At 44.6% G+C, this 27,998-nt stretch overlaps 2 protein-coding genes across 9 annotated transcripts in view; one reads left to right on the forward strand and one right to left on the reverse strand.

The window, feature by feature from the left end:
* Nucleotides 1–3,189, forward strand: part of LOC105484499 (torsin family 3 member A) — a 15,640-nt gene extending 12,451 nt beyond the window's left edge. The window contains exons 5-6 of the mRNA XM_011746181.3: nt 1,298–1,422; nt 2,179–3,189. Of these exons, the coding sequence (XP_011744483.2) occupies nt 1,298–1,422; nt 2,179–2,429 (376 nt within the window). The 3' untranslated portion in view covers nt 2,430–3,189. The remainder of the gene's footprint in view (nt 1–1,297; nt 1,423–2,178) is intronic.
* The window catches only part of LOC105484502 (ABL proto-oncogene 2, non-receptor tyrosine kinase), a 131,068-nt gene continuing 105,677 nt past the window's right edge, over nt 2,608–27,998 (reverse strand). For 4 of the 8 annotated variants that reach the window (XM_011746189.2, XM_011746186.2, XM_011746190.3 and 1 more), the window contains 7 exons: nt 26,513–26,690; nt 25,240–25,424; nt 21,692–21,844; nt 19,442–19,531; nt 17,110–17,283; nt 15,707–15,940; nt 2,608–15,397 (listed from right to left, as the gene is read on the reverse strand). In XM_011746189.2, coding sequence (XP_011744491.2) covers nt 14,217–15,397; nt 15,707–15,940; nt 17,110–17,283; nt 19,442–19,531; nt 21,692–21,844; nt 25,240–25,424; nt 26,513–26,690 — 2,195 coding nt within the window. In that variant the 3' untranslated portion in view covers nt 2,608–14,216. Of the gene's footprint in view, nt 15,941–17,109; nt 17,284–19,441; nt 19,532–21,691; nt 21,845–25,239; nt 25,425–26,512; nt 26,691–27,998 lie in introns of all 8 variants that reach the window. The other 4 variants (XM_011746184.3, XM_011746182.3, XM_011746185.3 and 1 more) reach the window with 1 other exon arrangement.

A 27,998-nucleotide genomic window follows, 5' to 3' on the forward strand; every position in this document is an offset into this window, starting at 1 on the left:
ACTCCAGCCTGGGCAACAAGAGTGAAACTCCATCTCAAGAAAAAAAAAAAAAAACAAATCTGGGTAGAGTGGCATGTACCTGCAGTCTCAGCTACTTAGGAGGTTGAGGTGAGAGGATTAGCTGAGCCTGGGGAGGTTGAGGCTGCAGTGAACCAAAATCACACCACTGTACTCCAATCTGGGTGACACAATGAGACTCCGTCTCCAAAGAGAGAGAAAGCACAGGGAAGTGCGAGTGCACTGATGTGGAGCTGGGCAAGGCCTCGGTTTCAGGAGCTGGTGGAGCTGGCAGAGGCTGCAGCTCAGGGAGGGAGGACAGCTCAGTGAGGTGGGGGAGAAGTACGCCTGGGCTGGGGAGGACGGAGGAGGTCCACGTCTCCACCACCTCTGTCCCAGCTTCCCTGCTGGTGGCTCTACGGTTGCTCTTCTCTCCCTATCCCCTTTCTCCCTCCTGTCTCTAACCCAAATTGCTTTCTGTGCTTCACACCCGTAATTCTAGTTGCCCAGTGATAGCACAACCTGAGAGAGATCACAGGCAAGCAAAAAACACTCAAATGTGTGTAAAACCAGGCTTTCATCTCTACCCTTCCATGTTCCACCTCTGTTAAGGGGGACAGCAAGCAGCTTGAGGCTAACACTTGTTGTTTCATGACCTCCTTTCACTTCTCACATCTATCAGTTACAGGGTTTTTCAATTGTGCCTCCATAACTAATTCTTAAATCCTCCTTTCCATCCCTTCTCCATGGTCCATAAGCTCAAGTCCATGTACATGGCAGACAAAGGCCTTCTCACCCTAGCCTTGGCCAACCTTTCATGCCTATGCTCCTCTGGCGCACCCAGGCCTGGACACATCCCTTCCTTGTCAAGTGTCTGATGGTCACTAATTGTTCTTTATTTGCTCAGAAGCCTCGTCCTCCCTCTGAAGCCTTCTCCTTAGAACTCACTCACTCCTCCATTAGCGCTTGCCACACTGTCCTGGAACCGAATACACGGATGCCCCTCAGACCACACAGAAGTAAAGAACCACATCTTACCATCTTCATGCTCCCTGCACTTAGCACAGTCTCAGTAAGTGTGAGTCAAAAGGGAACAAGAGAGAATGGGTGGCAAAGCTGGACAGTGTCTTCTGTGCAGACCTTTAGGTTGTGAGGTTGTGACAAGGTCTCCTGGAAGAGAGAGGTCCACGCCCCTCAGCCTCTATTCTTCCAGGCACCAATGCATTGGTTTCAGCGGTGAGATAACACATATGGAAGCTAAATATAAAGAAATGGGTTAACAAGCTCTTGTCTCTTTCAGTAATCTCAGGGGCGATATAATCAATGAGGTGGTCCTAAAGTTGCTCAAGGCTGGATGGTCCCGGGAAGAAATTACGATGGAACACCTGGAGCCCCACCTCCAGGCAGAGATTGTGGAGACCACAGGTAAGTAAGTGACTCAGTATGCCTCTGGTGAGAGCCACAGCTGGTGATAATTAATTTGTTTGTTGGAATGTGTGTTTATGAGGTAGATAGGGTACTTGGGAACACAGAGGGCAGCCCATAATCATCTCACATTGTCAACCTTGGGTAGGCACAAGAAACGTGCCTGAGCTCCTTTTCTGGAAATACTTGGAAGAGGAGTTTGCACGGGCCCCAACAACAGGCGCAGTGGTCTCTGAAGCCTGAGACTCTGAGTCTCACTTCAAGACTTTACCTAAAGGAGACACAGCTGTAGAGTTCTTGACACACACTGCAGACAGCACTCCTAGAGTTGAGAGAAGAGAGCCCACCTCACCCCGCCCTTCAGTTTGGGGGCACCTTAAAACTCCAGTTGGGGCCAGGTGCGGTGGCTCACACCTGTAGTCCCAGCACTTTGGAAGGCTGAGGCGGGCGGCTAACTTGAGTCCAGGAGATCTAGACCAGCATGGCCAACATGGTGGAACCCTCTCTCCAAAAAATACAAAAAACAGCCAGGTGTGGTGTGCACCTGTGGTCCCAGTTACTCACAGGCTGAGATGGGAGGATCCCTTGAACCCAGGAGGTGGAGGCTGCAAGGAGCCCAGATCGCACCACTGTACTCCAGCCTGGTTGAGCAAGCCCCTGTTTAAAAGAAACAAACAGCAACCCCCCACCCCCCTCTAAATTCCAGCTAAGTTCAGTCCTAGGTCAGACTCCATGTAACTTTGGTCTTGATTTCAGACAATGGCTTTGGCCACAGCCGTCTTGTGAAGGAAAACCTGATTGACTCCTTCATCCCCTTCCTGCCACTGGAGTACCGTCACGTGAGGCTGTGTGCACGGGATGCCTTCCTGAGCCAGGAGCTCCTGTATACAGAAGAGGCACTGGATGAAATTGCCCAGATGATGGTGTATGTCCCCAAGGAGGAACAACTCTTTTCTTCCCAGGGCTGCAAGTCTATTTCCCAGAGGATTAACTACTTCCTGTCATGAAGGCTAGAGGAAGACTTCCTGGAGCTCCCTTTCTTCCACTAACGGGACCCTGGGACCTGTAGGAGCACCCTGTTTGGGACTGTGAGCTGTTTGAGGGGCTGTGGACTGGCATCCAGCAGTCACTAACACACAACTGGTGTGTAAAAGGCAGGCCTTACATTAGAAGCTGAGCCAATCCTTTTTCTTTTTTTTCGGGGGTCCCACCGAGATAGGAACTTGGATTGCTGGATTCAAAAACAGACCCCATTCTTAAGATCACTTGGTGCCTTAAAGACACGCATTCCAAAGTGGAATGTGGTTGAAGAAAGTGGGCCAGGTGGTTGAAGACAGGCGTGTGGGAGCTCAGCAAATCCCAAAGGCTTATTATGACACTCCAGATGGTCTCCTTAGCATCTCAGCTCTTCTGCAAGGAAGAGCTTGGGTGTTGGGCCTCAAAGGCTGTAGAGTCCTTGGGTTAGAGAGCTGGGGAGAACGAAGTTCTGTGACCCAGGAGTGGCGAGTACACTCTAGGTTTACGGGCTGGTGGGCTTTCAAATTGGGACTCCCAGAGGAAAGCCGGGCTGCTTCTGTTGTGAGCAATCAGCCAAGAGCCTGAGGCTGAAGGGAAAAGTACACAGAGGAAGGTGTTTTACAAATCAGGTCAGTGTAGGCCAAGACTTATGGTCTACAGATTTTGGTGGGGGAGGGGGGAATCTTTTCAAAGACAATTGGGGGTCTTGACGTGTTAATGTAAAGATTAAAATTTTTGATTTTTCTAAAATCCTTGGCCTACTTTCTTACTGTTTCTGAGATCTAGCAAAATTTCAAACCTGATAATCCTGGTAAGGCCTGGCAGAGACAGGGTGGATGCTGGCACACATGGAGCTAGCAGGGTATGTGGCTGGTCTGCCCATCTAGTCAGTTTGCTTTGGGACCGCATCGGTGGAACCAAGTCATGCCAACCTCCTACTGAAGAGGCTTCCACAGCACATTGCTCTTACATGTAAAAATGTTCACTCCTGTACTCTCAGCTGTAAAAAGAAAAGCAGTCATTTTTGAGGATTAAATGGCACCGTGTAGACATGTAGCATTGTGCCTAAACAGTGTTCATTATGTGCCTTTCCCCTTCCTTCTTCCCTGTTTTTTACATATTACACACACACACACACACAGTTAGGGGCTCACTATGTTGCCCAGGCTGGTCTGGAACTCCTGAGCTATCTTCCTGCCTCAGCCTCCCAAAGTATTGGGCTTACAGGCATGAGCCACTGTGCCTAGCCTTTTCTTTCTTTTATCATCTCGTGTCCTTTCTTAATTTAAGCCTTCCTCACAGATTACCTGACATCAGGAGTTCAAGACCAGCCTGGCAAAGCTGGTGAAACCCCGTCTCTATTAAAAAAAATTAACCAGGTGTGGTGGCATGAGCCTATAGTCGCAGCTACTCGGGAGGCTGAGGCAGGAGAATCACTTGAGCCCAGGAGGTGGTGGGTGCAATGGTCTGAGATCGCACCATTGCACTCCAGCCTGGGTGACAAGTGAAACTACATCTCAAAAAACAAAAAGCCTTCCTCAACCCTCTCTCCTTTAGTTCTTATCAAATGAAACACTTCTGTCTCTTCCACATTGAACAGTTTATTGTGCTCATTTACTCAACTGCCTCAAGGTTAGAAAGTACCTACCCTGAGCCACATTAGGTACTCAAATATTCAAATCAATGAAATAAAAGGGTTTTAGTTTCATACCACTCAAGGGATAAAAGTGGACTCAGCCTAACTATACAATCGGATGGAGCCAGTGTTAGCTACTTACAGGTTTTCCGTCTCGAGCATCCCAGAAGATGCAAGCCACCCGATGCTACTGCACACCAGGCTCTAAACGCACTGAACACACTTGTTAAAGGGTAAGTCTCAGAGACAGAACAGGTGGCATCCGTTCCAGCACTGGCCAGCTGTGTTTGGCGTCATAAACAGAGGATCTGAACCTCCCACCTGGGGAACCAGGACAAGCAGCAGAATATAGTGGTTCCAAACACATTCTCTGGAGCCAGACTGCCAGGGCTGGAGCCATGGTTTCACCACTTACCACTGTGAGGCCACGGGAAAGCAGTTTAGCCTCCGTGTCCACTCCAGCATAACCGTACCTACCTCATAGGGTCGCTGGATGACATGAGTTCATTTTTATAAAGTGCCTATGAAACCGCTTTTGCAAAAATCATAAACTGAGAAAACTATGAGTGACATATCAGACCTAACTGACCCCATCTTGTTGCTAACCTCTAAACTGTCCTTGTTCATTCCTGGGCATAGGCCAAACTAGCTTTGGGAAGGATTTTTGTGTATAGTTTGTTTAAATAGCCCTTCCCAAAAAGGCTAAACCATTCTTGTAAAACAAATGAAAGGCCACTAAGCCAAGATGAGAGGAACTGGAATTCTTACCAGCCATTATTCTGGAGGTCATAAGATTTGCAACTTCCCCAATTACTCTTGAAGGTTAATGTCACTATTGTGAACCTAAGATTGGCCTTTTTGATGTCTTTCCAGGTTTTTCATTTCTAACAACCAGATGGCCCCACCTGGACCTGCCAACCAGTTCTGTGGCCCCCACCTAGGAACTGACTCAGCAGAAGAGAACAGCTTCGATTCTCCATGATTTTACTCACCAAATTATCCTTAAAAACTCTGACCCCCCCATTTTCTGAGAGACTGATTTGGGTAATAATAAAACTCCGGTCTCTGGCACAGCCAGCTCTGCGTGAATTATTCTTTCACCATCGCAATTCTTCTGTCTTGATAAACTGGCTCTGTCTAGGCAGTGGGCGAACTCATCCCAGCACTGTGGAAGGCCGAGGTGGGTGGATCACTTGAGGTCAGGAGTTCGAGATCAGCCTGGCCAATATGGTGAAAGCCTGTCTCTACTAAAACTACAAAAATTAGCTGGGCATGGTAGCACGCACCTGTAGTCCCAGCTACTTGGGAGGCTGAGGCAGCAGAACTGCTTGAACCTGGGAGGCAGAGGTTGCAGTGAGCCGAGATCATGCCACTGCACTCCAGCCTGGGCAACGAAAGGAAACTCCATCTCAAAAAAAAAAAAAAAAAAATTGTAAGTTAAATCACATTGAGAGATTCTTGGAAGATTCTAAAAACAAGACTTTCTAGACAACCAAAAATGAGTGGGAGAAAAGGACTGAAGGTGGAATGTGAGGAGGTGTATAAACTGCTGCTTACCAGCCAGTTTAATTGGGCCTCATGTATGCACAACTTGTGTATATTCTACCCATACCTAGTTAAGGTTACTTCTAAAAGCAGTAACTCATTCATAAAAAACTGAAGACCACATCAACCAGAATGGAACGTTATCCTGTGGGGTTCTACACCCACTCTATAAATGCTACATTGACTCAAAACACTTAGAACTTACTTGGAGTTGTCCTCAGAATGGATTTTGAGAGAATTAAATTTCACTTGACAGTCGCTTCATGTTGAAGACACACATACAAACACATTACCCACCTTATGCACAGCAGCCTGGACTCCAGATGATGCCTTTTGTTCACTTCCAAAAATGTAATCCATCAACGGATGAGTATTCACCCCCACAGAGGACATTCTAAAGAATGTGCCAGAGGGCTGCTTGCTAAAAGCAGCTTCTTTACTTTATAGACATCCGTATTACGTAGAGAGAAAGAAATGCTGCTTAGATTCCCTGTCAACTGAAATCATGGGATAAACACTCCAATCTCCAGCCTACTTTGCCAATAAAATATTGCAACCTTTATTTAAAACAAAACACAACTTGGCAAACCTTGTGAGAAGACAGAGAGAGCAGTCCCTTTCAAGGGCCTCATTTATTTACATCAAGTTTAACACTGTTAGCAGTTCACAGTCAGACAACAGAGGGAGAGAATTAAATTAGAAAAACAACGGAAAATATATTACAACAACAATGAAGAACAAATACCTGACAACACTGGTAGCGTGGCCCACGACTGATGTGTTTTTAGTTAAAATCCCACGTTGTCTCACTATGTCCCCTTAGCAATGCACACAGTGCCCGATGCTCCAAACCCCACTCTCTGTGCACCACATACACACCTGCAGGGCGGGACCTTTGGTATAAATGTTCAATCTGAATCCGCATGTTTTGGGACAAAGCTCTGTCAACCACCATGAAATGTTTAAACTTATTTTTACTAAGCAAGCATAAAACTGGGGTTTGTCCAGTGACAGTCATTAGAGAATCAGACTGCAGAGAAGGAAAAGTGCAGAGTCTGCGAGGAGATGGGGGTTCTGAGTATGCATCAACAGCTAAGTCAGCCTGTTCACAGTCAACACACCAACCACACCACCGCTGTTCACCCAAGGAAAGATCTGAGTGATTCCTCTTTTACTTACTCCCCCGTTCTTAATGGGCACGACGGCAGTGCATGTGCACTTACGGACACAAACGCATACCAGCTATACAGATCTGAGATGAAAGGGTTTTCAAACATATGCCCTAAAGAACCATACAATGAGTATCTCATTGTTCCTTTCTAATTTCTGAATACTAATTGACAATCATCCTAATCATGGTGATTTCTCAAGATCTCAATAAATTCCTCTCAAAACATAATGGAGTCCAAGTGGCCACAGTGAAAAATTGCTGTCAAATGGAGGAGAGCTGGTTTCTCTGGCCTTCATCTACCAGAAGCATCTCTGTCTCCTGGCCTTCTTGCCACTCACAATACCTGGTATGGTACTTCTGAATCATGCAGAACAGTATCTGAGGTTTACTGTTGATGACCCTAAAGCGTTCCTAGTCCTGCAATACCTTCTAAAACAATAAATTTGCATATTTTTTGTTGTGCTATAATTGCTGAAAATTAAGTATACATACATGTGAACATTTAAGTCCCATTCTCCAGCTAAAGTTGATGGTGCCTAATTACATGATTTAAAACTCCCGCTCTGAGATTCAGAAGCAAATCTAAGCAAGTTCCGACTACACAAACTCCCTATATTTCCTTTCATAAAGCCTGCTAGCATTCCACAGTTTGCCTCCAGCGTGTCCTAAAAGGTTACTTAGCATGCTCGGAGACCCCAGCTTCTAAGGGTTCAGCTCAGTAGCCTGGAATGACAAGGAGGACCCTGAAAATCTGCTGATGCGAGTACAATGATGAACAAAGAATCTTCCAGAACAGACACAGATGACATGTATCACAATTCTGCTCCAGATATGGGGTGGTCTGAGGACAGTGCTGTGCCTGGCCTTTCCCCTTCAACATGCCAGCTGCTCCCTCTGAGTGAACAGGGCTTTGCTACTCTGCTCAGGGTAAAAGGTAAGATTTTTCTAGGAGAGGTAAACAATTTCAAAGTTAGAGATGTACATGGGGATGAAGAAGTAAGTGCACTTGGAGGGAAGGGTCCAGTGAGGCCTCGCAGGTGGGCTTGAGAAACGCAGCCATTGCTGAGTGAGCACTCTCAGGAAACCACTTCAAGTGGGGGATTCTCACAGATGGAGGCTCTGGCCACTGCCACCTGAGAAGCTCGTGTCTACCAGTTCTCGTTCAATAATCATGCAAAATCAACCCAGCTGACGAGTTTTTCCTCTGTAAGACTCATGAAATCTATCTTTGAAGGCACAAATCTCCAAGGGTGGCCTCTCAGCAGTTTCTGCCATTCCAAGTCAGCTTTCAATCATGATCTGCCACAAGGCCTCCTTACCTGGGGAGGAGTATGGGATCTTTTTATCCTGATCCCACAGGGTGAAGTCTTCCCTAATTTCCTGTCCTTTGGATCTAGGATATTGAGTCAGAAATGAAGGTATCATCTTGTTTTTGTTTTTTCTTGATGTGTCTCACTCTGTCACTTAGGCTGGAGTGCAGCGGCGCAATCTCAGCTCACTGCAACCTCCGCCTCCTGGGTTCAAGCAATTCTTCTGCGTCAGCCTCGGGAGTAACTGGGATTACAGGCGTGTACTACCATACCTGGCTAATTTTTACATTTTTAGTAGAGATGGGGTTTCGCCATGTTGGCCAGGCTGGTCTCAAACTCCTGACCTCAAGTGATCTGACCATCTTGGTCTCCCAAAGTGCTGGGATTATAGGCATGAGCCACCAAGCCCGGCCAAAAGGTATCATCTTGTACATACTCAAGATAGAATACATACCTCACAGAGGTGGCATGAAAAGCAGAAATTCATCCTTGTGGACATTGCAATAAACTTCCCAAAAGACAGGCTGGACTAGGAGTCTGGGGGTGAGTGCTCTGGAGCAGGCGCGGCCCGCCCACAGCCCTGAATCCTACCCACACTTCCCAGTAAGAGAGGAGCACAGGGAATGACAGTGAAGTTCAAGTGAACCACAGTTGTGCTGAACAGAGCAAGTAACAATAACGATTACTACTGGCTTGCTGGGGCGGGGGCAGGGCGGGAAGCAAGCCTTGCAAAAGTCTAGTAGTTGAAAAACCGGAACTCTATCCAAATGATATAGATATCCTGACTGTTAAAGAGTGGGAGACGTTTCAGAAGTTCTCACATACTCCTACGGATTCCAGACTGAAGTAGGCATTTACAAAGGAAGTGAGCTACTACTGGCTTGATATAAGCTAAGACAGAGATACAAACCGCTGAAGCCTATCAATACTTAAGCCAGAGACCCACCTACAAAAAGAGGATTGGTCATAGCAGATCCTTAGGGCACAGAGATGAACCCCAAATCCAAGGGGAACAATTTAATGCAAGACGATGAAACTCAAAAATCAAGAACAAAAATATAGATAACCCCGTCAACCCAATATGAACTCCTGGTAGGGGCACAGCCTGATAATAACAATGACATCAGTAGCAAAATGGAAGGGAGCAGGAGGGGTCATCATGAAATGTAACTATCATTCAAAAGTGGCCACCAATGCAATTTCCTTTCAAGTATTTTATAATAGGTGAATTAAATTCAGCTACTCTTTTTAGAAAAAGAAAAAAAAAAGACAGATGACAAATGTCAATGTCATTTATAACTGGTAGGAAATCCTAGAAAAGTAATTCCCAGAGTGCACTGGTTTTATGGCCATCCACTTCCCCCTGTAAACCTAACAAAACTATGCAGGACATAGGTTAAAAAAGACACTGTCAACATAACAGATAACAAGTCTGCTCCCACCACATTTAGGATAAATGGCCAAGCATATAGTGGACAAATGGAGAAGAGGGCCTCATCCTTCTTGAGTCAAGGTCCCTGGAAGAGCTTCTGTGTTCTGGAGTGAGTACACATTCTTACTTTTTAAAGATCGGAATTAAACCAAAAAGTTGGTCCCTAGTTCCCTGAAGTAATTCAGCTCTGAACTACAACTTTAGCAAAACACTTGCTACACCTGCTCATATTCGTTAAGCAGTTTCATACTTCTAACTGTGATACAGGACAGAGGTGATTCTTACATATCTGCATTTTCAGGTCCCCCACAGGGTCCATCCACATTGAATCAACTGTCTTATCTTTTAAACAGACAATACTACCACCTTATAGTTATATTACAGTTGATATTTTCTCAAAGTGCTCTCATATACATTATCTCATAGTTATTAAAACAATGTGAACAATAAAGTTTTTTTTAAGAAAAAGGAATGTAGGACTAACTAGGTTTTTTAACAACTCAAGTTGGTTTTCTTTACTACAAAGTGCACATTGCTGTGTTGCTGAGGTCTGTCCAAAAGAATGACCCCATATGATTGTTTAAATGACTGAATTCTACTGAGTGCTTGCTTTGCTCGTGTCCCCATTACTCCACATTCAAATCCCTTAAGGTCAGAGTGTCAGGAGCATGTGCTTTACAAAGTGTGCAACACCACACAGGCTGATTGTCATTCTGAGCCACTTTTTTGCAGTGTCTCACATGGCAGCAGGTATGGTGGAAAGACCCCACAACCATAAAGTCAAGAGACTTGAATTCTAGTCCTGGCTCTGCCACTAATTAACTGTTGAGACAATGGGCAAGTTACTGAACCATCTTCTGCTAGTTTCTTAATCTATAAAGAAAAGGGTTGGCGTACTAATAGTTTTCAGATAGCAGTGGGTGTTTGAAACACCTGGTGAGATCACTGGAGAATACACTGGCCGAGACCCCAGTCCACTGGGAATTCTGTGGAGTGGGGCTATTCCGTCAGTTTGGTTTTTTTTTCCCCCTAGGGGATCCTGCTGTGCATCCCTAGACTGGGTGTTAATAATAGTAGTAGCAGTTTAACATTTATAGAGTGTGCTCATTGTGTGCCAGGCACTTGAGCTAAGTATCTTACAAATATCATCTCATTTAATCCTTACAACAACCCTGAGGTAGTTACTATTATTATCCCTGTTTTACAATGAGGAAACTGAGGCTCCCAAGGTTAAATGACTTGCCTTTTAGACCGGCATTAGAGCCTAAACACTAAACCACTATCTATACTGCATCCTTTAAACTCAAAATCTCCATGACTTTAGTTAAACAAAAATGGGCAGTGCCTTAGCAAAGTCAGCATGCTTTATTACCTGGGAAATATTTTACTGGCCAACTTTCAGTTGAATCCTAAGAAACTCTCCATCTAATTTAAATCCTAAAATGCTGCTGGTAAAGGGTCTCCATTGTAACGACCTCTACGTACAGAGGTCATCTAGAAAAACACTGAATGAGTTTCTTAGGGCCAAATTTTTTAAGGCTAATCTCTGAAAATCATGATGGAAGTCTACAGGAAAATATATACATTTAAATTTTACACAAAGCCTTTTAAGAAAATACTTTAGGTAAAGCACAATCAAGATGTATTCAACACAAATCACGGCATTTTAAAGTAGGAAATCTAAACTGAAATAATATTATCTGTACATGAAAGGAATCAAGCAGTGGCAGCCCAATACACAATCTGTGCATCCAGATACACAGCATAATCACGTTAGAAAATTGTCAATGCCTTGTACGTGGGCCTTTTCTCACTGCTTTTAGAATAGCTAAAATTAAACTACACTTTTAGTTTCTAGAAGCAGTTTTCTCTGCTTTGGATTCAAACCTTTTAATTTACATAAGGGTTTGTGTTTAAGCTGGTCCTTTTCAAGTAGAAAAAGGAAAAACCTAAATTATGCTTGTACAGTAAGTTGACAGTGCCTCTTTAACCTGAACCTTGAGCCCTCAACCCCTGAAGTTACATAGTTCAAGCATCATGTGGATGGGGTGTGCTCCAACAGTCAATGCCACTCGACAGTGTTGACAAAAATCAATTCCATTTATGTATTGTGCACCCACTGTAGGCAAGACAGAGCTAGGTGCTGCCCCTGAGTAAGACACAGCCCCCACCCCTACCCTTCAGATTGTTGTTGGGCGAGAAAACCAGGGAGCCTACATACACTCAGTAGTGTTTCTCCAAGGCTTATTTCCAGAACTCTCAAGGGAAAATAGAGCCCTTGCTTAAAAAACAAAGAACAAAAAAACCCTGAAAAACAATTATAATCCCTTAACTTGCATCCCACAACAACAGGGATAAACCTAAAAAGCAGCATAATAATATTCTGAAGTTTTAGCTTTCCCATCCTCGACCTTAAAAGGCTAACTGCTAAAACGAGTTCTTCAAGTTTATGGACAAGTATGATGAGCGAGAATGGCAGGAAAGAAGGTGGGAAAAGGACGGCTGGTTTTCACATCTGAGTTCTCTTTCAACCTCTACGAGGAGATGAACCTGATCACTAGCTGCCTGTGCTGCAGCTGCAGGCGACGTACTGCGGGGATCACCCAACACCTGCCAGGAATGCCCAGCACCGCTTGTCTCCTCTAATCTTCTTAACCTGGGCCTCCTTTGGAGCAGCAATGGTAAGAATCAAGGTTTCCTTTCTTTCCAGTGAAAACTCAACTTTGTTCTTGGTCAAAAATGCCAAACTCAATTCAAAACATAGTTTCCCCCTTAGTATTCCAGCCCAATTAATATAATCGCAGCAATTCTTAATTTCATTAATATTTTCTACTCAGCAAATAAGAGAATGAAAAACCATTCAGCATGACAACACTGCACTGAAAGAGCTTTCCAGAGAGGCTCTCAAAGGGACAGCTGTACACTTATTTGCAACACCCTTGAGAACATGCACTATTACCTTAATTGAACAGATTAAGAGATGGGGCTGTGGTTTGACACTGTATCAGTGACAGAGCCAGGAAGAAAACTCACTGCTCGATGTTGAATTCCTATCTTCCTAAGCTAATATTCCTTTGAGAGAACAAAATAAAAATACATGTGTATTGAGCTCTCCTTGGGGAGGATGGGGGAAGTATTCATAAAGCTCTAAAAAGAGAATGAAGCAGTAATTGGAATTAGACCCAATACCAAGAACATTAATAATACCTAACTCATTAGATTCACTTCCATGCCATCCTAATTAGCTTCCACAATTATAACTAAGTAGGGAAGGAAAAGGCCTATTTTTCAAGGGCAAAACATATTTAAGGATTAAGTCATTAGGTTCCCAGGGTCTAACTGGTGCTCCCTGAAAATGACTACTCTTCAATTATGCATTCTTAAAATAGAAGTGAAATGACAAAATAAATAAAGAATATTCCCAATAAGATCTGTACAAATAAGCACAATGATTGGGTGGGGGGTAGGGAGGAATATGTGAGAGAAGAAAAGCACGTGAGAATAACATGGGGGTGATTCACTTCAAATCCACACAGAGGAGAATGCCTCTCCCTATTCTCTACCTAGATTGGGCTCAAGGTGGTAAGGGAGGGGAAAGGTAGAGAAACAGCCATTAGGACCAAGCCAGCTTTTCCTCTCAGTCACAGGCCACCGGGTTTCAAGAAAAGACCATCTCCCTGGTATTTTAGTTAATAAAGAAAAATACGCAGCTGCTCAAGTCCTTGGCCAGTGTGTCAGTATGCAGGGGAACTGTATCCCAACAGGATTCATTCCCTTGTGAGAATCTGCAGGGACTACTATTTTCAAAATCAACACTGGTTAATGCTCTGAATGCTACCAGGAATAAAGGAAGACAGCCTGCCCAGCAAAAGACAGAGAAGAACCACTAGGGAGACCCCTGTACTTATGGTTTACAGATAGCCACCAACAAGCAGGAAGCCGATCCTGGTCCATTATGAAATAATATACCAGACTGGGAGAAGTGACTTCTGCTAATCTGTGTAAGATTTCAGAAGGTTTTCAATCCCCTGCTTCAACTTTCCAGCATTCTTTACTTCCTGCACTAATACACCAGCGGAAAACAGGACAGAGGCATTCAGGTAGGGCCACATTTCCCAGTTTTGTGTTGTAGTGCTCTGATTTGCAGTTCTTATTACAGCAGCAATGGCCTTGTGGAAGCAAGCAAGGCTAACATCTGCTTCCAACAGTCCTGAACAAAAATTTCTCTGGGTATATTCCCAGCTTTCCTTTCTTCTGTCCCACCAAATTCATTAGGTAAATTGGAGCATAATCACCATTGGTACCTACCAGAGCCCCAGGTCTGGGTGCAGCTGCTGCGGTCTTGCTGAGAGCAGCCCTGCCTAGCACCTCCCAGCATCCCAGGTAGGGATGGGCTGCATTGCCTTCCTTATGACATACACATGTTCCCTATTTTCCAGTGCAGTTTCCAACCCTGTCCACGACTGCCTCGCCCCCACTTAATTTACCTCTCCTATACTTATGTGGTTTGCTTCTTATTTTTGAGATGAAACTGTAAACGTGAGAACTCAGGGATCTGAGGTACTTCACATAAACACACTCAAGTATGAGTCTTTCATTTTCTGAAAACAAGAACACAGGAAAACAAGTCCCTTTCCCTCTCCCCTCAGAAATGTGTGCATTTTCCCACCAGGCTAACAGCGGCTACCTCTGCACCACATCACTGATTTCCTGTACACATGACAGTAAGTTATTAAGGACAGGGTTTGCCCCAGGCACACCAGCAGCTGCTGAAGACACCTGTAGCTCCTGCAGGCTTAGCTCCAGTTTGCTCACAGCCTCTCGGAAGGCAAATTTGTTGCGAGTCTGAGGGATGCAGTCCACATAGCCTGAGCAGTAGTCGAGCAGCTGGTGTCCAGTGTCTACCAGCTGGCTGTTGGGCACAGGTTCCGTGATTGCACTGGACAGTAGGTCAGCACATTCCAGCAGGGCCTCTTTGCTGATTTTGTCTGCTGAGATTTTCTCAGCGGCCTGTTTGGTTTTTCTCAGAGCCACTTTAGTACCTGCTGTGCCGTTGGCCATTTTGGCTGGCGAGATGGACGATGTGGGCAGAGGCACTTGAGGTGGAGGCATCACTGGCCTCCCAGCTTTCCCACCGATGGGCACTGCACCCAGAGCTGCCTTCTTTCCTCCTTCCTGTGTTTCTGACGTGGACTGTCCTGCAGTCGGGGCAGTCGGCTCTTCTGTAGGGTCTGAGCAGATGGACGGATGCTGCAGTAGTCTCATCACTGGTGGTGGGGGTGGGGCACACTTTGGTTTTACCCGTCGGGGTCGGTCCTTGTCTCCAGAGGATGTGACCTGATGCTCAGATAAGAGCTTGAATTTATTCCCCTGAGAGTCTGTGCCAATGAGCTGCACGTCAGCTGGAGTGTGTTTCAGAGTGGGTGAGATAAGGACTGGCACTTTGTGGTTGTGAGTGGTTGGGAGGACGGGGGCAGCCTTGGCTGGAGAAGGCCAGCCTGGCTGCTCTCCATCCTCTAGAACTCCAGCCATCCCAAGTCGTGCCCCACCATTCTTCTCTTTGCCCTTGGGGGCAGCTGCCACTCCAGCCACTCCCACCCCTGGAAGGTCCTTCTCTGTAATGGCTAGATCCCCAGAGGGCGTTCTGAGAGGAAGAGCTGTGGCTCCTCTGGGCAATAACTTGGCTTTTGGTCTCTCCCTGCTTGGAGCAGCACCTTCCTCTGATTTTTTTGGAAGCATGTCATTGGCCCTGTCCACATTCTCTTCTGGCTGAGAAGAGGTGGACACTGTCCTTTCCAGCTGGAGTTTGGACCTCTGGCAGTTCCTGGGAAGGGTCATTGCCATCCTATCCTGCTCTGGAAGCCCTGAGGACATGGAAGATGTAGAGTTTGACCTTGGAAAAGGCTTGGAAGTGTCATCACTGGCTGTGGGTTTACCTGCTCGTAAGCCCAGTGTCTTTTTGATTAAGCGTGGTGTAAAGAAGCCTGTGATGCCAGACCACCCACCCCCAGCAGTGCCACTGCCCCCACCCCCACCACCGTCGTCATTACAGAGGTTCCTCTGTGCAAAGCTCCCCCCATAGCACTTGGGTGGCACCAGATTCGCCTCTTGCTGGGCAGGAGTGAAAGAGAACCCATCAGCATGCTGTAGAGAAGCAACAGATGAGAAGTTACCCGTGAGTTCGTATTTCTTATGGGGCTGATTCTCCATTTCTCGGAAGGAGCTGCTGCGTTTGGGGGGTGTGGGAGCATTTCTCTTTTTCATGAAGGAGCTGAAGAAGCCCCCCTTCCTATCCCTGGTGAAGCATGTCTCTTTGGCATCTTCCAAGAGGCTGCTGGGTGACTTGTCTCTTTGCTTTCGAGGCAGTGCTGGGGATCCACAGGAGGCCTGTGCACCTCTGACGAACCCTGACGAGAAATGGTCAATCAGTAACTTAAAAGACAAGAAGTGAATCTATCACATTTGAATTACCGAGGCAGCATTATAAGAGTTTTGTCAGCATTTATCAAGTGTCAGGTGTTGGCAGGACTCAGAGATAAATAATAAATACATTATCATTTCACAGTGACTGGTGTTCCAAACGTGATATGAGTTTTAAAAATCAGGGGAGACAGGGGGCCGGGCACGGCGGCTCACGCCTGTAATCCTAGCACTTTGGGAGTCCAAGGCAGGAGGATCAGGAGGTCAAGAGATCAAGACCATCCTGGCTAACACGGTGAAACCCCATCTCTACTAAAAATAAAAAAAATTAGCCGGGCCTGGTGGCGGGCGCTTGTAGTCCCAGCTACTCGGGAGTTTGAGGCAGGAGAATGGCGTGAACCCAGGAGGCGGAGCTTGCAATGAGCCAAGATCCGGCCACTGCACTCCAGCCTGGGCGACAGAGTGAGACTCCATCTCAAAATAAAAGAAAAAAAAAGCCAGGGAGGAGATAACCCGCCGGTTATTACCTCAACACTCATCCTTTCTTTAAAAACCACCGCACAACCTCTTCTCCTCTATCAGGTTCAGCGAAGTTTTTGATGGAACTGTAAAGATGATACCTACTTGGGAACCCAGGGTTAAGGAGATGAAACTGGAGCCAGAGTTGTATGTTGGATGGAAAGATCAGGACGACCAACACTGGCAATGCGGAGCCAAGGGCTTTGTGGGTGGGTAAAAGAGACGCCATGCTTCCCTCCAGGAAGACGGGCATGAAAGTGAACATAAAAGCCTCATACTCAGGCCGGGCGCGGTGGCTCAAGCCTGTAATCCCAGCACTTTGGGAGGCCGAGGCGGGCGGATCACAAGGTCAGGAGATCGAGACCACAGTGAAACCCCGTCTCTACTAAAAATACAAAAAATTAGCCGGGCGCGGTGGCGGGCGCCTGTAGTCCTAGCTACTCAGGAGGCTGAGGCAGGAGAATGGCGTGAACCCAGGAGGCGGAGCTTGCAGTGAGCCGAGATCGCGCCACTGCACTCCAGCCTGGGCAACAGCGTGAGACTCCGTCTCAAAAAAAAAAAAAAAAAAGCCTCATACTCCATGCTTCTTTCAACAAAGCAGTTTCTATTTTGATTCTACCTGCCGAGAGACCCATACCTGGTGCTAAACTGGAAGCAGAATTTTCTGTGGCATCCTGTGCCCCTTCAATGTTCTCCTTGTTCTCCACCTGTTTCTTCAGTGTCCGAGTCTTGGAAGGAAGTATAGGTAGCCGGGGCAGGTACGGAACAACAGATGACGAGGAGGCGGCTCTCCCAAGCTCCTCAGCTACCTCTGTGAGGAAGATAAGGGGACCAATAAAAAGTACAATTTCATAACAGAAAAAGGGAGTTCTTTTCAGAAAAGGCACACAACTGAGAAAGAACTGGCAAGTAGAGTACTAAAATACATACACGGAATCATAAAGTATGTACTCTTTTGTCTGGCTTCCTTCGCCCAGTACCGTCTCTGTAGATTTGTCCATGCTGCTATATGTGGCAGGGGTTCTCATTGCTGTGTAACATGCCAATGTGTGAATATACCACAATCCGCCCGTTCTCCTCCTGATGGATGTTTAGGTTGTTTCCAGTTTGGAGTTACTATGAATACGTTGCTAGCATCATCCTGCTATGTGTCTTTTGGTTCACAATGTTATGCATGTCTGATCGGCACAACGTAGGAGAACTGGTGGATCACAGGGTATATGTGCATTCAGGTTTATTAGGCCCTGCCAACCTGTCCCCCAATGGCAATACTATTTCACATGAAAGCTGCGGTTACTCTGCATGCTTGCTAAAATTTCATGTTATTATTTTTGGCTTGATTTTTTTTTTTTTTTTTGGGGAGATGGAGTCTCACCCTGCTGCCCAGGCTGGAGTGCAATGGCGTGATCTCAGCTCATTGCAACTTCTGCCTCCCAGGTTCAAACGATTCTCCTGCCTCAGCCTCCTGAATAGCTGGGATTACAGAAGCAAGCCACCACACCCAGTTATTCTTTGTATTTTTAGTAGAGATGGGGTTTCACCATGTTGGCCAGGCTGGTCTTGAACTCCTGAACTTGTGATCTGCTTGCCTGAGCCTCCCAAAGTGCTGGGATTACAGGTGTGAGCCACAGTGCCCAGTCTTTTTTTTTGACAGGGAGTCTTGTTCTGTCGCCCCGGCTAGAGTGCAGCAGTGCGATCTCAGCTCACTGCAACCTCCATCTTCCGGGTTCAAGTGACTCTCCTACCTCAGCCTCCCAAGTATCTGGGATTACAGGCACCCACCATGCTTGGCTAGTTTTTGTATTTTTAGTACAGACAGGGTTTCACCATGTTGGCCAGGCTAGTCTCCAACTGCTGACCTCAAGTGATCCATCCACCTAGGCCTCCCCAAGTGCTGGGATTACAGGCGTGAAGCACTGTGCCAGGCCAGTCTGATTTTAATTTAAGCCTTTCTGGTAGGCCGTGGATTGGTATCTCATTGTGGTTTTATTTTGTATTTCTCTATGATGAGTAATGTTGAGCACGGTTATTGGACATCTGGATATCCTCGTTTACTAAGTTAACCTTTAACTCCTTTCCATGTCAATATATCCAAGAAGGCCGGGAGCCATGGCTCACACCTGTAATCCCAGCACTTTGGGAGGCAGAGGAGGGTGGATCACTTAAGGTCAGGAGTTCAAGATTAGCCTAGCCGACATGGCAAAACCCCATCTCTACTGAAAATACAAAAATTAGCCAGGTGTGGTAGCAGGCGCCTGCCATCCCAGCTACTCGGGAGGCTGAAGCATGAGAATTGCTTGAACCTGAGAGACGAAGACTGCAGTGAGCCGACATCACACCACTGCACTCCAGCCTAGGCGATAGAGTGAGACTCTGTCTCAAAAAAAAAAAATGTGTGCATATATACACACACACACACACATATATATGAATATCATTTTAAATATTCAGCTATATGGATGTAATAATTTACAGTCCAGTAGATATTTCAGTTGTTCATAATTTCTCACTATTATAAACTATACTTTGATGCAATGTCCTTGTAGTTAAATCTTTGTTTATATTCTTAATTATTTCCTTAAGATCTATTTCCAGAAATGGAATGTCTGGTTATCGTTTTTACAACTTGGTTCTGCTTTGTAGATGTAGTTTATACTTATTTTTTCCTTTTTTCTTCCCTACATTCTAAGTATTGATGCTTAAAGAGCTACCACACTTACTAAGGTTACTGATAGGGAGGCTGAATAAATTTCTAATTAAAATATAATTTCAATTTTTTGAGACACAAAGATGCACCGAAAATAGCAAAATAGCAACACAGCAATAATAAAGGTCAAAAATTAATTCAATACCATGAAACAGAGTCCAAAACTACAAAAGTTGATCATTTTTTAAATGTAATTACCATTATCGCCACCACCACCACTACCCAGAGCTAGTCACCAACAGTAAATCCAACAGATTCTCACCTTCAGAAATGCTGGAGTCATGGAACATGGTTTCAAAAGCTTGGTGTGTTTCAGCAAAAGAGGGCCTATCGGCAGGGCTCCACTTCCAGCCTGTGTAACAGAAGAAGAAAATATTAAAAACTCCTTGCAGAAGTTCAATATCCAGTGGTATATCTAATAACAAGTTCTATGCATCATGATGTATACTTATTAGAGTTACAGCATGTTCACAATGATAGCAACATAGCTCTAGACTCAGAGGTATAATGAACCCACTTTCTAAATTCCTTTTTCCTTTTTCTTTGAGACAGGGTCTTGCTTTGTCACCCAGCTGGAGTGCAGTGGCACGATCTCGGCTCACTGCAGCCTTGACCTCCTGGGTTCAAACAATCCTCCTGCCTCAGCTCCCCAAGTAGCTGGGACTATGGGTGTGCAACACCACACCTGGATAATATTTTTTTTTTTTTTTTTTTTTTTTTTTTTTTTGAGACGGAGTCTCACTCTGTCACCCAGGCTGGAGTGCAGTGGCGTAATCTCAGCTCACTGCAACCTCCGCCTCCTGGGTTCAAGTGATTCTCCAGCCTCAGCCTCCAGAGTAGCTGGGGCTACAGGCACATGCCACCACGTCCGGTTAATTTTTATATTTTTAGTAGAGACGGGGGTTTCACCATGTTGGCCATGCTGGTCTCAAACTCCTGACCTCAGGCGATCCACTCACCTCAGCCTCCCAAAGTGCTGGGATTACAGGCATGAGCCACTGCGCCCAGCCAAAGTGAGCGCACACAGCAATCTCAAACTACTGTATTTTTTTATATAGACAGGATTTTGCCACATTGCTCAGGTTGCTTTTCAACTCCTGAGCTCAAGCAATCTGCTCACTTCGGCCTCCCAAACTGCTAGAATTATAGGTGTGAGCCACCACACCTGGCCATGAACCCACTTTCTAAGGCTGGGGCTTCAATTTAGCCTCAGCTCCTATTCCCTCTACTAAAAGGATGAGGAGAAACAGGGAGATGGTTTAGAAAATGGCAAGTTTTCTTCCACTTGAAAATAACAGAAGTAAAACCTGTCTTCAAACTCAGCCTAACCATACAAATAATCAACTATATATATTCAGAAATATAAAAGGATATCAAAAAGGAGGAGCTCAGAGTTCATTTTTGACAAAGTGCAACAGAGAACGTCAATGTTCAATGAGGAAAGAACACAGACTTACGTTTAAACACAACTGCAATTGGGTCCAGGCCCGGTGGCCCACACCTGTAATCCCAGCATTTTGGAAGACTAAGGTGGACAGATTAGTTGAGACCAAGAGTTTGAGACCACCCTGGTCAACATGGTGAAACCTTGACTCTACTAAAAATACAAAAATTAGGCCGGGCGTGGTGGCTCACACCTATAATCCCAGCACTTTGGGAGGCTAAGGCAGGTGTATCACTTGAGGTCAGGAGTTGGAGACCAGCCTGGCCAACATGGTAAAACCCCATCTCTACCCAAAATACAAAAATTAGCCAGGCATGGTGGTAGGCGCCTGTAATCCCAGCTACTTGGGAGGCTGAGGCAGGAGAATCGCTTGAACCAGGGGGTCGGAGGTTGCAGAGACTGCACCACTGCAGTCCAGCATGGGCAACATAGCGAGACTCCGTCTCAAAAAAAAAAAATAAAATTAGCTGGGCATGGTGTGTGTGCCTGTGGTTCCAGCTACTCAGGGGCTGAGGCACGAGAATCACTTGAACCCAGGAGGTAGAGGTTTCAGTGAGCCAAAATCGTGTCACTGCACCCCAGTCTGGGCAACAAAGCAAGACTGTTTCAAAAATAACACCAACAAAAACAAGCAAGCAAACAAACAAACCTTGCAATTTAATTCACTACTCACTTTCCAACCTTTTCATCTGCAAGCAATCAGATGCTTCTGTTTATCCACCACAGAGGTTATTTTTATGCATTCTTCATAGTCTTTAGCAACCATTTTTATCTAGTTGAAAACAGTCCTCCCCACCTTAATCTCTAAACTCAATTTCTTATCTTATTAAATATGCAAATGTCTCTGAGAAACTGGGTCAATATTTAGGCCATAACAACTATGCTTAGGATTCCAGTAAGATTCAATGGTATATGATATGACAACTGCCTGATCAATGATAAATTCTTTAAATGTCATGAGGCTGGATTCAATCTAACAACACTGAGAGGAGAAATATTTCTAATTTTGTTAACTATTCTGAACTGCTAGCTTATGCCTTCAAAATTAAAACATGCAAAAATACTCACATGCTCTCATAAGTTCATAAACCTTAGGGGGGCATCCCTCAGGCTGTTCCATTCGATATCCTTTTTCTAGTAGGTCATAGACCTGAGACAGGTCAATACCTGGATACGGTGACATTCCATAGGTAGCAATTTCCCACAACAGTACCCCAAAAGCTGCATAAGGAATTAAAATAAGCACTTAGTGTTTCTTCTCCGATTTATTTTTTATTTTAGATAATCAGGTGATTCTCTTTCAAATTTTAGGCAACGTTCACACACTACTACAACAACATTAATATATAATATACTCATCAATTCTTACAGCACAGCTTGTCCTTCTAAAATATTTGCAACAGGAATGCTGCAGATAATCTCAAGACAGTTTTATTTAAATTTCCCAATTTTTATTTAGCTTTCCTTTACTATAATGAGGGAAAATAAACTATGACCATTTAAGAAGTCTGAGGCATAATTCAACTATTCTTAGAAAAGTTTCTGATATACAGTAGTCACCCCTTATGCCATGGTTTCACTTCCCATAGTTTCAGCTACTCACAGTCATCCAAGGGCCAAAAATATTAAATAGAAAATTCCAGAAATAAATTCTAAAGTTTTAAATTGCATGCTGCCCTGAGTTGCATGATGAAATCTCAAGCCATGCTTCTTCTTCCCACCTCACACGCAAATCATCCTTTTACTCAACATATCCACAACATAGATGCTACCCACCCCTTAGTCACTGAGAAGACCTCTCGGTTATCAGATCAAATAAAGATTATATACCCAGGGCTTGACACTATCCTTGGCTTCAGGCTTCCAAGGGGGGTCTTAGAATGTATTCTCCTGAGGATAAGGGAGAACCATTGTATCTAATAAGTATAATAGTTTTAAAGTCAGCTAATATAAGAGGAGTAAAATAAAAACAGATTCATTTAAAATCAGATAAAATTCAGAGCAGAAAAAAATTTGATTTTTGTCAGTTATTTGAGTTTGAGATTTCTAGTTAAAAGTGACTTAGAATCCTATGACTATTTCTATTGGTCCAAAATCCAAATTTCCAGATTTTTCAGTCTATGAAGCCAAGTCATATTACTTCTCAGAGCAGTAGAAACCAGATCAGTTAAGACAAATTCTAGATGAAACCTGTTGCAGGAAGTCAGGGACCCCAAATGGAGGGACCGGCTGGAGCCGCGGCAGAGGAACATAAATTGTGAAGATTTCATTTTAATATGGACATTTATCAGTTCCCAAAATTAATGCTTTTATAATTTCTTATGCCTGTCTTTAATAATCTCTTAATCCCGTTATCTTCGTAAGCTGAGGATGTACGTCACCTCAGGACCACTATTGTGTTAACTGTACAAACCGATCGTAAAACATGTGTGTTTGAACAATATGAAATCAGTGCACCTTGCAAAAAAACAGAGTAACAGCGATTTTAGGGAACAAGGGAAGACAACTATAAGGTCTGACTGCCTGCGGGGTCGGGCAGAATAGAGTCATATTTTTCTTCTTGCAGAGAGCCTATAAATGGACACGCAAGTAGGGAAGATATTGCTAAACTCTTTTCCTAGCAAGGATTAATATTCTGGGAAAGGAATGAATTCCTGCGGGGAAGTCTATAAACGGCCACTCGGTGAGTATCTGTCTTATGCGGTTGAGATAAGGACTGAAATACGCCCTGGTCTCCTGCAGTACCCTCAGGCTTACTAGAGTGGGAAAAAACCCACCCTGGTAAATTTGAGGTCAGACCAGTTCTCTGCTCTCAAACCCTGTTTTCTGTTAAGATGTTTATAAAGACAATTAGTGCACCGCTGAACATAGACCCTTATCAGTAATTCTACTTTGCCCTTTGCTTTGTGATCTTTGCTTTTGCCCTTTGCCTTGTGATCTTTGTTGGACCCTTATCAGGAGTTTCTGATTTGCCCTTGTCCTGTTTCCTCAGAAGCATGTGATCTTTGTTCTCCTTTTTGCACTTTGAAGCATGTGATCTTGTGACCTACTCCCTGTTCTCTCACTCCCTCCCCTTTTGAAATCCTTAATAAAACCTGCTGGTTTTGCAGCTCAGATGGGAATCACCGTCCTACCGATATGTGATGTCACCCCTGGAAGCCCGGCTGTAAAATTCCTCTCTTCGTACACTTTCTCTTTATTTCTCAGCCGGCCAACACTTACGGAAAATAGAAAGAATCTACGGTGAAATATTGGGGGCGGGTTCCCCCAATAGAAACCTTATCACGCTTCCCTTGAAAAAAAAACAAAGCTCTGTGTCACAGTACTCTGCAAATGAGTGACAAAACCTAATGTGAGGCTGGGCACAACGGCTCATGCTTGTAATCCCAACACTTCGGGAGGCCAAGGCAGGTGGATCATTTGAGGTCAGGAGTTCGAGACCAGCCTGGCCAACATGGCAAAACCTCATCTCTACTATAATGACAAAAATGAGCTGGGCATGGTGATGCATGCCTGTAGTCCCAGCAACTCTGGAGGCTAAGGCAGGAGAATCACTTCAACCCGAGAGATGGAGGTTGCAGTGAGCTAAGATTGTGCCACTGCACTCTAGCCTGGACAACAGAGCAAGGCTCCGTCTCAAAAACAAACAAACAAACAAACAAAACAAAACAAACCTAATGTGGAAATAAGATGCTTTACAGAGAGGATTATCAGCACTCCAATGTAATATGAGATCTAGACTGTGAGCTCTCTGAAGGCAGGGACTTCTTTTTAAAAACTAACTTACTTTCTCTCCTTCTTTTTTGTTTGAGACGGAGATTTGTTCTTGTTGCCCAGGCTGGAGTACAATGGTGTGATCTCGGCTCACCACAACCTCCACCTTCTGGGTTCAAGTGATTCTCCTGCCTCAGCCTCCTGAGTAGCTGGGATTACAGGCATGCGCCACCACACCCAGCTAATTTTGTATGTTTAGTAGAGACGGGATTTTTCCATGTTGGTCTGGCTGGTCTTGAACTCCCGACCTCAGGTGATCCACCTGCCTCGGCCTCCCAAACTGCTGGGATGACAGGTATGAGCCACTGTGCCTGGCCCTAAACTTTGTTCTTTACACTTTTTTTTTTTTTTTTTTTTTTTTTTTGAGACAGAGTCTCGCTCTATTGCCCAGGCTGGAGTGCAGGGGCGCCATCTTGTCTCACTGCAACCTCTGCCTCCCTGGTTCAAGCAATTCCCCTGCCTCAGCCTTCAGCCTCCTGAATAGCTGGGATTACTGGTATGTGCCACCACGCCTGGCTAATTTTTGTAGTTAGTAGAGATGGGAGTTCACCATGTTGGCCAGGCTGGTCTCGAACTGTTGACCTCAAGTGATCTGCCCATCTCGGCCCAAAGTGCTGTAATTACAAACGTGAGCCACCACACCAGGCCTATACTTCTGTTTATGCAAAGTTCTTAGCACAGTCCTGGCAGCTAGGAGGTATTTAACAAATACTTGCTGAATAACTGAAGAAGAATGGCAGGTAAAGGTAGAGGACACTGAACATCGTAAGAGAAGCTCTAAAGAATCAAGACATTTTAAAAAAAAATAAAATGACACCAAAAAAAGTCCCTTTCAACCTTACCCCAGACGTCAGATTTAATTGAGAAGGTATTGTAGGCAAGACTCTCTGGTGCTGTCCACTTAATAGGAAATTTGGCTCCAGCATGAGCAGTATAAGTGTCTCCAGTCATCAATCTACTTAAGCCAAAGTCAGCCACTTTTACCACATGGTTTTCTCCCACTAGGCAGTTACGAGCTGCAAGATCTCTGTGGGAAAGAGAACCCTAATGTGATTCCATTCAGACGGTGAGGAAAATGGTCGTGAACACTCTATTCTTGGTTCTTTGTGTTACAGGCAGAGTTAAGTAAGTGCTGACAAATATGGTAGTATTTTCCGACAATCACTAACATCTTAGAAAGCCCACTAATGATATATCACTGTAGAGCACTCATCAAGAAGCAGAATAAAGCAGGCTTTATAAAATGGGTCCCTATTTATAAGTACACTGGGATAGGTGAGCAATAGATGCTTTTCTACAAGACTTTAAGTTATTTACTAAGGCAGAAAACTATTTTAAAAACTCAGCCACTAGGCCAGGTGTGGTGGCTCATGCTTGTAATCCTAGCACTTTGGGAGGCCAAGGTGGGTGTATCTCCTGAGCTCAAGAGTGCAGGACCAGCCCGGGCAACATGGGGAAACCCTGTCTACAAAAAAAACAAAAAAACAAAAAAACAAAACAAAACAAAACAAAAACACTTAGCCGGGCATGGTGGCACATTCCTATAGTCCCAGCCACTCAGGAGGCTGAGGTGGGAGGATGGCTTGAGCCCAGGAGGCAGAGAGTACAGCAAGCTAAGATTGCATCACTGCATTCCAGCCTGGGCGATGGAGCCAGACTGTCTCAAGAAGGGAAAAAAAAAAAAAGCCACTAGATGGTGAAAAAGGATCTTGGATACAGTGCTGGGCAAAATAAAGAGAGCTCTCTGGCCAGGCATGGTGGCCCACACCTATAATCCCAGCACTTCGGAAGGCTAAGATGGGAAGATCACTTGAGGCTGGTAGTTTGAGACTAGCCTGGTCAACATAGCAAGACCCCATCACTATTGTAATTTTTTTTTTTTTTTCCAAAGAGAGTTCTCAGTTTTGAGAAAAGCAAAGGCCCCTTATTAATACTTTAATCAGAGTACAGTACGTTTGTTTACAAGTTAGAAGTGACATTATAATGGGCCCTGTGAAATACGAAATTACTTTCTTGAATCATCCGAAATTTTCTGGGAAGGTTCTCACATTCTTCCTTTTATCTGCATGTCAAGCAGGATGGCTTCATGGTTAGTCAGAGGTAAGTTTTACACACCTATGGATGAAATTCTTCTTCTCTAAGTACTCCATTGCAGAAGAAATCTGAGTGGCCATGTAGAGAAGCACAACTGCAGTCACCTCTTCTCGGTTGCATTCTCGGAGGTAATCCAGCAAATTCCCATATGGCATGTATTCAGTCACAATGTAAAATGGTGGCTCCAAAGTACAGACACCTAAAAATTGAAGAATAGTGCTTGTTTTTGTTAATGTACATTCAAACACTTCAAACCACTTTCGTCAAGAATAATTTGACAATTTTTCAGGTCTAGTTCGGCAGTAATCTTTTCCCTTTTTACCACCACATTCTCTGAAATTAATAAGCAAAAATTAAGAAGCTGGTTTATATGGGAGTCCTTGCTTCCACTATATTGTTCTCTGGGAATTCATATGCCTCTGAGTATTTGTCTGTTTGAGCAAAAGCAGCGTGCTTGTATTAATTCTATAAGGGGCCAAGAAAACCAACATGTCCAGACTTTTGTACACTTTTGATTCTCCTCCTCAACTGCAGGCTAACAATACTTACTCAAAAGTAATAGCAATTGTGCACATGCTGAAGACTATGTGAGCCCCACCTGTAATACTGCTTTGTAAAATGATTTTCATCGTTTCCATAGTCAAGGAATTCACTGATATATGGCAGATTCCTTATAAAAAACCAACAAGAGGTCGGGTGCAGTGGTTCACGCCTGTAATCCTAGCACTTTGGGAGGCTGAGGCAGACAGATCGCTTGAGACCAGCAGTTCAAGACTTGACTGGCCAACATAGCAAAATCCTGTCTCTACTACAAAAATTAGCTGGGTGTGGTGATGCACGTTGAGGCACGAGAATAGCTTGAACCTGGGAGGCAGAGGTTGCAGTGAGCCAGGATCATGCCACTGCACTCCAGCCAGGGTGACAGAGCAAGACTCTATATCAAAAAAAAAAAAAAAAAAAAAAAAAAAACCACAACAAAAAACACCCCCCATCCAAAAAAAAAAAAAAAAATCTGGCCCTATTTTTAAAAAGTAAAAGAGCTTAGTAAAAGAGTTCTTTGTGACCTGAACAGTGAAAAGCCAATCTAACATAGTACAGCATTTCCTGCTTGTAAAGGTAAACTGATGGGTGTGGTCACAGTTTTTAATTTGCTTCAACAGTCCTTCAATGTCTCTTTATTTTGCAAAAACATTTCATGAGTTTTTGGTTCAGTACCATTTTGAACACTTCTGAACTTTGAATCTGGGGCAATTAGTACAAACTGAGCAGTTTTATATACTAAAATCAATCAGGCCACTGCTTCTTGGGCCATTTTAAAACATGGAACCTACTGATTAAAATAAGTACTTATGGAAGTGGATTTAAACCTGCAGCTTCCACCATGGTGACTGAAAAGAAAGCTTTGGGGCTGGGGGAGCGGGGGAAGGCTAGGCATGGTGGCTCATGCCTGTAATTCCAACATACTGAAAGGCCCACATGGGAAAATCACTTCAACAGCAGCCTGGAC

Source organism: Macaca nemestrina, chromosome 1 (assembly GCF_043159975.1).
Source record: "Macaca nemestrina isolate mMacNem1 chromosome 1, mMacNem.hap1, whole genome shotgun sequence".
Lineage (NCBI taxonomy): Eukaryota > Metazoa > Chordata > Mammalia > Primates > Cercopithecidae > Macaca > Macaca nemestrina.